The following is a 10,001-nucleotide window of genomic DNA, read 5'->3' as shown; positions in this document are numbered from 1 at the left end:
CTAACCTTCTCCCTTCTCCCTTCTCTCTCACTCTTTTCCATTTTTACCTTACTGTCTTCTTGCCCTCCTTCTCTGTAACTTCAGCTGATTTAGTTGTATGAAAATAATAATGAACCCCTTCTCTGCTCATTTAACAGGCAAAGTCAACATGACTGAAGAGTTCATACGTTTAAAATGGGGTGAGTGAGTAGTGTTGGTGCTGCATGTTTTTAAGTGTTGGTGCAACTTTGTTAATTTTAACTTGATGTTTAAAGGCCGCTAATAAGTTTCTCCTCAGTCTTTTGTGTCAGGGTTAAGGTTTGGGCTAAGATGAAGTGTAACATTCCGTAACATGTTCAATACATATAGTAAGCATATGTTGAATTTTGTAAGGGTTGCAAACAATTAAGCTTTAGAAAGATTAATTTAGAGTGATTTGTGTAGTCTGTGTATAGTCCCTTTGCACTCTTTGATTGCCTGTTGCACAATGCATGTTAGCATGTACCGTGAAACTTTGTAAGTTGTCAATATTAAAGTGATTTGGTAAACAATATGAATGTGTGTTGTAGGTGTGGGTCGGCTAATAGCAGAGTGCTCCCTAAACCCCATCATACTTCCCCTCTGGCATGTGGGTGAGTAACTCCCTCCCACCACATAGACACACAACGCACACCCCAAATTACGTCATTTTATTATTCAGGTTCTGTTGTTATTTTCATGGCGATTCTGCTTCACAGTAGACAGTAGAATCTGACAGGAAAGATGGGAGATCTTAACACTTGTTGCATTATGGAATATGTGGAAAATGGCTCTTATTTGGATGCTTACATTGTGTTTTTTAGATAGTTACATTGAGATATATGGACAGACATACTGCAATTTACATGCATTTTCTATAGATGTTTGCTTTGGGTAACTAATAAGCCAGTTGATTCATTTTTACTGACATTGATTTATTTTTGCTTGTGAATAATGCCAAAACATGAAAAACAAAAAACAAAAGTTGCACAGTAAAGTCAGGAAAATAAAAGATAAATACATTAAAAACAGTAAAACTGAATAAAATAAATAAAACAAACGCAAATGAAATGGTAACAATAGTAGTACATCTTTCTGTCAGTTTGGAACATAGTTCAGCATTGGGGACTGCAGGAACTGAATGAATACAGGGGAAACACTAAATACTTAATACTAAAACAAAATACTTTTCCTTCTGTGTGTCCTACCTTTGTCTCAGGAATGAGCGATGTTCTGCCCAATGTGAAGCCCTACATTCCTCAGACTGGCAAGGTAGGAACACCAACATCTGCTCCTGGCCAACATTTGACTGTAATGCTTTCAGAAGGCTGGGGTATTATAACCAAAATAACATATCACAGTATTGTTCTTGTACTTCACAATATAACGATCCAGTGTTTGGTTCCAATAAAAGAAATTGCAATTTGATAAATTGTGTGACAAAATTGCGGTGGTGCAGCATTCATTAAACATAGGCATGTTATTGTAAAAATGTACTTTAACCATCCTTAAAATACATTGCACCTTCCAAGCACATTGTGCGCAGTGTGGTATGAACATGCAAGTTTATCGTGACTGACGGTTTTGCTCCCAGAAAATCACAGTCCTGGTGGGAAAAACCGTTCAGCGTCAAAGACGTGGTCGAGTCCCTCCGAGCCGAAAACAAGAGCCAGGTGAGAACACAAATGTATTACATGCAGACACACACAGTTTTGAACATAAACTCATCGTGAATGTGTTTTTTTTTTGTTTTTTGTTTTTTTTTGGAATGATAAAAAAAAACATGACACATTTTGCCTTTTTAATTTCTTCTCAGATGGAAATGAGGAAGGTCTTGACTGATTTCATCCAGGGGGAGTTTCACAGCCTGAAGGCCCAGGCCGAGGCTCTCCACGGACAGATACAGACCAAATCTTGAGTCCCAGGCTCCACCTCGGCCTGCTACACTCCTCATGGCAGACAAGACTGGTTGTGTACCCTAGCCTCAGGGTAGCAGCTGAATAAAGACTCTGTGGGGAGACCGCACACACACACACACACACACACCATGCCTGCCTCCCTGATGGAATGAACTTTTGTAGCCACTCCCCACTCGCTTTTCCTCTTTTGGACCACTGGTTAACTGCACCATGGTGACCACTCAAACCAGATCCACACTCCCACACTCAGGAATCATCGAAGCAATGACAAGTAAGCTTTAGAACGTTTTGGGTAACGTTATTTGGGGGGGGGTGGGGGGGGGGTGGGGGGGATCGTGCTCAATATCGAAGAAAAGCTAGGTGGTCATCAGAGGGCACTGGAGTTCATTTCCCTGCAACAGAGCCCCAATTCAGTCCTGTATACTTATTTATATGCCTCTTGTTAAGCAGGCTTCATTTTGTAAAAGTTGATTCAGCAAATGCATGATTCAGTTACTTGAATTCACACCAACCAGTGATGTGACCTCTAAGCAGTCGGTCACTGAATTGATCCAGAAGAGTGAAATCCCCCCAGTGATCCACAGCAGACTTGACTTGAGGTATCTTTTGGTGTTACTGCGTTTTAGGAGAAACTGGTCCATGGAGCTGCTTAGCTGTGGTTCACTTGTTACCCCACGTATACTGTCAACCTGTTACCCCATTTTTAGGGGAATTTTACACAATGCTGCCGTTTGTCTGAATACTAGATATTAGTATTTAGTCTGCTCCTCTGTCCAATCACACATGGAGTGATATAGCCTGATTGTATGTAAACTTTAAGATTTATAATGAAGTGATCTAGTGAAGAAGTTGATCTGCATTTAAACAAGCGGGAAATCAGCACTATACTGTATGAAGACCTTTTAACATTGACGTTGGAAAGATGCGTGGAGACTAAATGATTCATGTGTGCTGTTAGGACTTTTATTTACGTAATGATAATTGTGCTATTATGCTTTGTTTTTGGTATGCCTGGGCAGCTTGGAATTAATTAGGACTGTTTTGTGGTATAGTGCACAACGTCACCATGTGCCCCCTCTCTCTATAATCTCTTTTTCACTCTGTCGCTGGGCTTGATGAATCCTCTGCAGTCTGTCAATGATGCAGGAAATCGTGAATTTGAATGAAGAGTTTGCAAATCATCTCTTACTACTGTAGATATATTTTCAAACATTTAAGTCTTGAAATGCAATGTTTTCTGTAGATCCTCTAATTCTCCGAATGCCACCCCAACATTGATGTGTATTGCATATTTTATCACAGAAATCAATGTTTTTTTTGTTTTTTTTTAATCAGATATAAGGGATTAAGGAAAGGCCACAGTGGAATGTGGTTAACTGATAAATTGCCTTACTGTGAATGCCATACTTTGCTATGTGTATGCCAATAAAGTATTTGACTTTTCTAAATTTTAAATATGTATTGGATCTGTCTGATAGAAATGCTGCCATCCTTCGTTGGCTATTGTGTACTGGTTCTTGTAAGAACCCCTGCATCCCCGATAAATTGATCAAAATATGACACGATGATACAAAACATGTAAACCAGTAACGCCAACATGACTGATATCCTTCACACATCACAGAAGACTTCAAGTGGGAGCTTGCACTTAACCATTACGCCTATCGATTCATTGAGATGCACCTAATTCACACACAGTGACAGTCAAAGGCGCTGCAAGTGGGCTGAACGGGGGAATACTGTCAGGGGGCCCAAGCAAGAGGAGGCCCTTCAAAATGCCATTATACTGTGCTACATTAGATGCATCAGGGTGTGGGGAACACTTGCTTGGTGACAGTGATGGTGAAATAAATAATTCCAACATACATGTATGAATTGAGCTGTCTTTCGATGCTTCCCTATCTGTGGAAAAGGATGTCCATCTGCATCTGACTAGGAGGTCATGCAGCCACTGCAGAGGAAGAGGAGGCAGGGGAGCTGCTTCAACAATCTAGGTACAACAGTCGGTCACGTGATCTCACTTGACGTCACCTGTCAGAGATTCCCTCAAGATGGCGACCGCAATGATACTCAATCGCATCTCGACGTCTTTGGCCGTTTTAGTCATTTTATTAAACATATTAAACACAGGGAAATGTGATGAACAGGTGCCGCTGATGTTGTGGACAAGCGAAGGGTGAGCATTCATGTTTATTTTATTTTTTTCTTTCCTTGCATCAGTGGTGGTATCTTGTAGCTGACACTGGGTAAACTGTATCATTCATTTTTAGCCGACGCTAGCTGGTATTAGCTTTGGTTAGCGCTCCGGGCTAGTATGTAAGCTGGCCTCGGCCGTTGTATTTTCGTCATGGTTATTTGCTCTGCTCTGCCAGATTATGAATAAAATGCAAACTGGTTTATGTAAATTTAGGGCCTTGTTTAACAAATTTATTAACGTTAGACCTTCCAGTCATCCCAAGAAACGTCAGGTGCCATCTCGCTTGTCGGTGTACCTAGCTAAGCTAAGGTGTTGACTGTTATTGATGTGTCTGCAAGGTAATATTCGTTAACTCACAGTTGAATAGCGTTAGTTAATTTAGTTAGCCTTCCAGTCAGTTCAAGGCCAAATTCATCCATATTACACCTGCTCTGCCCCATTTTCCCATAGGACACCTAGGGTGCCAGTTTGTAGTGTCATCCATTTCCCTGCCATAGCTTGCATCATAGCCAGCTGTAACGCTGTCTACGAATTTGTTTCACTGAATCTCCACCAGGATCTCTCTGCCGTCCCAGTCGCCTCCCACAGCAGGTCACATCGTTGGACAGGAGCAGCTGGGCTCTTACCTGGAGAAAGCTCTGAATGTGGGCCCACGAAATGTACTGCTCTTCCTGCAGGACAAGGTACACACACACACACACACACACACAACCAAGCATTGCTGTAGACAAATTTTCCTTATTATTTATCCTTGTGAATATCCTCACAAGGCACAATTGCAACACACACACACACACACACACACACACAAATACACTGAAGAGAAAATGCATGCGTTTAGAAGGGTGGAAGAGGGGCTTGACTCTTTGCATAGCTGAACCCCATTGCACACATTACTTATTACTTATTTTCTTTTCCAATGAGAGGATTATGGTATTCGGTATATGAAACTGAGAACCAGAGCAACAGGGTGGGGAGGCAGGGTGGGTTAGTGGTTGAGACACATTGCTTCACCTGGAGGACCAGGGTTAGCAGGCACCCACCCTGCTGAAGTGTCCTCGAGCAAGACACTGAATCCCTGCCAGTTCAGTGGTGCTAGTCTGTAGCTGAGCCTCATCTTATCTTTCGCTTTACATTTGCTTTGTGTGTGTTTGAGAAAGACTCCAGTGTTTTGACGATATCTCTCTCCTTGCCTCCACACCAGATGAGCATAGAGGACTTCACCATGTATGGAGGAGCATTTGGAAACAAGCAGGATAGTGTATTCCCCAACCTTGAGGTGAGACAATGTTATTCACACTGTGTAGATCAGGCAGACACTCCTACTAATTTTTAAAGTCAATTTACATTTTATATTCTGATTTTCTACGTATCCTGTTTGGTTGCTATCAGTTTAACGTTCCTGCTCCAAGCAAACAAATGATTGAACAAATCAGGCTGTAAGTTGCAGTTCTCACTCAAAAAAATAGAAGGCAGCAATGGCAGTATTTTGTGCACTTGCAATAACCATGCTATAGGTTATTATTCTTACCTATGCCCCAATGTTTTGTCAGATTTCAGGTAACATTGATGTCTGTTAATTCATGTCTCTCTCCTGTCCTATAGGGGGCTCTGATGTCTTCTCCCTCCCCTCTGGTGTTGCCTGCTGTGTCCTGGCCCGCCTCCAATGCAGTGATTGGCCAGCTGCAGGACCAATTAGAAACCTCCCCTCTTTACATGGACCCCGAGACACTCAGCCAGCTGAGACTCAATGCCTCCTCACCTGCCCTGCTGGTGTTCAGGTTGCCCTACGGCACCGGGTAGGTACATAATGCGTAGGCACACACATACATACACATGCATTTAAACTGGCTGGTTTAGGCTGTTGTACTGTATGACGCTGGGTAGACACAAACACATACACTAATATATAAATACAAATAACAAATTCAATAACTGTAACATGTACTTTTATGTATATACGGTGACCTGTCACATTCAGTTAGGGTCAGACACACGTCTTGGTGTCTCTGATGAAGGCAAATCTATCTTAGTGGTCTTGGGAAGTTGTTTGGTCTATAAAATGTCAGAAAATGGTGAAAAATGTCAATCAGTGTTTCCCAAAGCCCAAGATGACGTCCTCAAATGTCTTGTTTTGTCCACAACCCAAAGATATTCAGTTTACTGTCATACAGGAGTAAAGAAACCAGAAAATATTCACATTTAAGAAGCTGGAATCAGAGAATTTTGACTTATTTTTCTTAAAAAATTACTCAAACCAATAATCGATTATCAAAATAGTTGGCGATTCATTTAATAGTTGACAACTAATCGATTAATCGAATAATCGTTGCAGCTCTACCCTTTAGTTCTGTCTGTTTTGATATTTATTTATTTTCTTGACCATTATGAATTGTGTCTAACTCACTCAATCCCCCCCCTCCCCTCCTCCCTCCTTGATTCTTTCCTTCCTTCCCTTTTTTTTTAATCTCATTGCTGCTTTGCCTGGCTGTCTCTTGCAGAGCTGATCTGATGTCTGCGAAGGAGATTCTCAGTGGGAACGGTGAGTCCAACCATCAGATAAAAATACATTGAATGTGCTTCCTATACAACTGCTGTTGTCTGTCATCTCCTCTCACACCTCATACACACACACACTGCTCCCTGCTTATGTGACTGTGCCATTAAATATACATTGTTTTTGGTCTTTTCTCCAGATGAGGTGATTGGTCAGGTGTTGAGCATCATGAAGACCCAGTCTGTTCCGTACACGGCCATTTACACAGCCCTGCGGCCCTCACGGGTGAGCTTGTGCCTGTGTGTGTTTGTCTGTGAGCGTACTGTATCATATGATTACCCTTTGAGGTTAGTGATAATAACACATTTTTTGTAGGAGTTACATGAAGCGAATGAGGAGTTCTTGAATCTAACTTTCTGTCTCTTCCATATCTCTGTCTTTCTGTCTCTCTGTAGGAGGCGGCGTCTCTCTCTCTGGAGGCAGGTCTGGGTGGAGGCCGCTCTCTGCTGCAGGCCAGGGGTGGATACAGGGATAGGGAGAGAGAGAGGGAGAGACAGCGCAAGATCAAGGAGAAGGCAGGGGTTTATCCTCCAGTGGAGTTTAAGGTAGGGTGACGTGGTTAGTAAAAGAATTTCACTTCCAGATCAGTGTCTCCCTTACATTCATTTAGCAGTCACTCATAATTCCCTCACTTCTCATGCCACTCCTTCCTCCTCTTCCTGTTTTTTCTCTCTTTCTCCTTATCTTTGTCGCTCTCTCCAGGAGGGCGACAAGACTTGTATCCTCCTGTGGGCGAAAACTCTGTCAGTGAGCTCCTGCGAAGCGGTCGCTGGGAAGACCATGACCTAACCGCGTCCACCTTCGGGGAGGGCGTCAGTCCCAAACTCCACGGTTCGAGCTGTGACCAAACCAAATCAAGGTAGATGATGGCCATAGTTCACTTCAGTAGTAAAGGGGCTTCTTAGGAAGTCATTCACAGTGATTCGTCTTATGGCTCATTCACATCTAGAACAATAACTATAAACTATAACGATACATTGATTAATCAAGCATTCACACTACAGCGATATCTTGTGAGAAGTCCCCCAGCAAACAAAGCTTCTCTGCAGTGAGTTACCAAATTCTCCCACTGAATTCTCTACAACTGAATAGTTCAATTGAAAGTGAGGGTGTCTGCAGGTTCTGAAAAAATGTCAGTGTCTGTATTGCTAAACTAACTTCAGGTGTTAAAACATCTTGAATATAGTTAAATATAGCATTTTAAGTCTTAAATTCAGTTGTGCAGGTGCAAAACCCGATGTTATCAGTCTACACTTGTTTTATTCACTTTATTTCACTGACAAAATTGGTCTCAAATTTCATTCTTACAGCATTTAAAAAAGTCTCAAAAGTCCTTAATTTAATGTTGAGGAAACTTGCAGACAGACATGCTGAAATTGTATCATACATGTGTTTTTTTATTTTTCTCTTTTCTTCCCTCATTCCCTGTTTCATTCTTGTCAGGCTGGTTCTTAATTATGAGGATGTCCTTGGCCATCTCAGCTTCAAACTGATGTGAGTGCACGCAGCAAACATACGCACGTATACACATGCCTACAGCTTTTATTCTAATTTTACTTTAATCAAGAATTTGATTAAAACTTGCAACACTATATATTCACTTCCAATAATGCTTATGGAAATGGGTGACCACAGAACTTCTTGCCCCGAAAAAGTACCACAGTTTCCTCCTGTACACCACCAAAACCTGTTAATCTCTCTGTGTATGTGTGTATCTAGCTTTGCTATGAGCCAGCGTCACTACAAGGTGTCTGCGCGCCGCTGGTTCACACTAGATGCTGTGGACCTGGAGTATGATGGGACCAAAGCCACATTTAATGGCAGCGAAACATTTACGCGCCTGCAGAGTACTCCTACCGCTGCGAGTCTGTCACCAACTTCCGTTGGCCCGTCCTCATCCCGCGTTCATCCAAAGACCCGGCCAATCAATGGAGGGTCTCTTTCGAAGACTTCCAGGTAAGCTGGTGCATTCCCCCCCCCCCCCCCCCCCCCCCAACATTTTTGCTCTGTCATACTTTGTCAAATCATGTGTTTCCAGCAATTACCTTGTGTTTCCAGCAATTACCTTGTGTTTCCAGTTTTGCCATTTTTCTCACTGTAATTTGAAGTAGACCTTGTTTGCTACTTGAAGAAAATGTTGCCTGACCCTGAGAACAAGCCATTTCTAGTGCAGTGTAATGTGTTAAAAAAACACAGCGGCAATGGGGAAAACTACCTAGGTTCCTCAGTTCTCGAAAAGTTGATTTTCTGGGGATATGAGAACACAAAATGTGATATGTTTGTAGGATTACATAGGTGTTGTAATCTCTCCTGACAGAAAGAACGTAAAAGGTGAAACAAGCGATTTTGTTTGGATTCTGAGATGAATGCGAATGTAGAGAGATAGAAATGGATATTAATAAAGGAGTTGAGTTTTTTCTCCCCACTCATGTTGTCCTTTTGCCTACCTACTCTCTTACCTAATCACAGATCCAAGGTTTCAATGTGACCGGCAGTGACTTCTCCTATGCCAGCGACTGTGCTGGCTTCTTCACCCCGGGCATCTGGATGGGCCTGATGACCAGCCTCCTCATGGTCCTAGTGCTCACCTACGGCCTGCACATGATCATGCAGCTCCGCCACCATGGACCGTTTCGACGACCCCAAGGGCCCGGCTATCTCTGTGCCCCAGACAGAGTAACACACCGCACACATACAACCTGATGCAGTCCGTCCCCGTTTTTCACTTTTCATCTCCCTTTGTTTCTGTCCCCTGAATGCTTCTGTATTTCCATGCTTTCACTCCTACTTCTCTCTTCCATACATTCCGTTGTCAAAATAAGGGTTTATTCAGGTTGGCTTGGTAACGGGGTAATCACTACATACTACATACATTACCATAGCAATCCTGTTTATATTGTAAAAGGCAGACCCTGAGACTAAAGAATTTAGTTTTCAGGCTACAGTGGATCAATCATTTCCACATGAAAGGGATACAATTGTACATAGAGGGACAAAAATATATGACGTAACATGAATAATATGAAAATGCTATTTATTGGTGAATCTAATTTGTGTTTTTTGACATGACCATTTTTGTGTTTGTGTTTACAGTTGTGTTAGTGTCTATGAATAGATGTTCAGAAATTTAGATGTCCAAGGATGGTACAAGCTAGAAAAATGTTAATTCTGCTAAGGGAATTAATTTTGCTCTAGGGATGATTGATAAATCATATCCTGTGTGTACTTTACATTTTATGTCTCTAATGGTGTTGCACCTTACTTAAGTACTGTTGATCAAAGGGAGATTTTGATGAACAAACTGTGGCTATTTAATCTTATGTTTGGTAAG

At 41.9% G+C, this 10,001-nt stretch overlaps 2 protein-coding genes across 2 annotated transcripts; both read left to right on the top strand.

Moving 5' to 3' along the window:
* Positions 1–142: 142 nt before the first annotated feature.
* On the top strand, positions 143–2,210 carry LOC139640655 (tafazzin-like). The gene is given in 6 exon segments (XM_071514834.1): positions 143–179; positions 549–611; positions 1,217–1,269; positions 1,592–1,612; positions 1,614–1,670; positions 1,814–2,210. Coding segments are annotated over 6 exon segments (327 nt in total). The 5' UTR covers positions 143–148; the 3' UTR covers positions 1,916–2,210.
* A 1,752-nt stretch (positions 2,211–3,962) lies between these two features.
* LOC139640654 (V-type proton ATPase subunit S1-like) lies at positions 3,963–9,995 on the top strand. The gene is given in 14 exon segments (XM_071514833.1): positions 3,963–4,092; positions 4,670–4,796; positions 5,318–5,392; positions 5,719–5,912; positions 6,615–6,655; positions 6,810–6,895; positions 7,066–7,215; positions 7,373–7,421; positions 7,424–7,529; positions 8,114–8,164; positions 8,390–8,490; positions 8,493–8,626; positions 9,140–9,289; positions 9,291–9,995. Coding segments are annotated over 14 exon segments (1,449 nt in total). The 5' UTR covers positions 3,963–3,967; the 3' UTR covers positions 9,351–9,995.
* The last annotated feature ends 6 nt before the right edge of the window (positions 9,996–10,001 follow it).

Source organism: Centroberyx affinis, unplaced genomic scaffold, assembly GCF_046629955.1.
Source record: "Centroberyx affinis isolate AG114_WGS23_722 - 3 ecotype Tasmania unplaced genomic scaffold, CSIRO-AGI_Caff_v1 ptg010144l_1, whole genome shotgun sequence".
NCBI classification, from domain to species: Eukaryota; Metazoa; Chordata; class Actinopteri; order Beryciformes; family Berycidae; genus Centroberyx; species Centroberyx affinis.
This window is presented reverse-complemented; position numbering and strand designations above follow the sequence as displayed.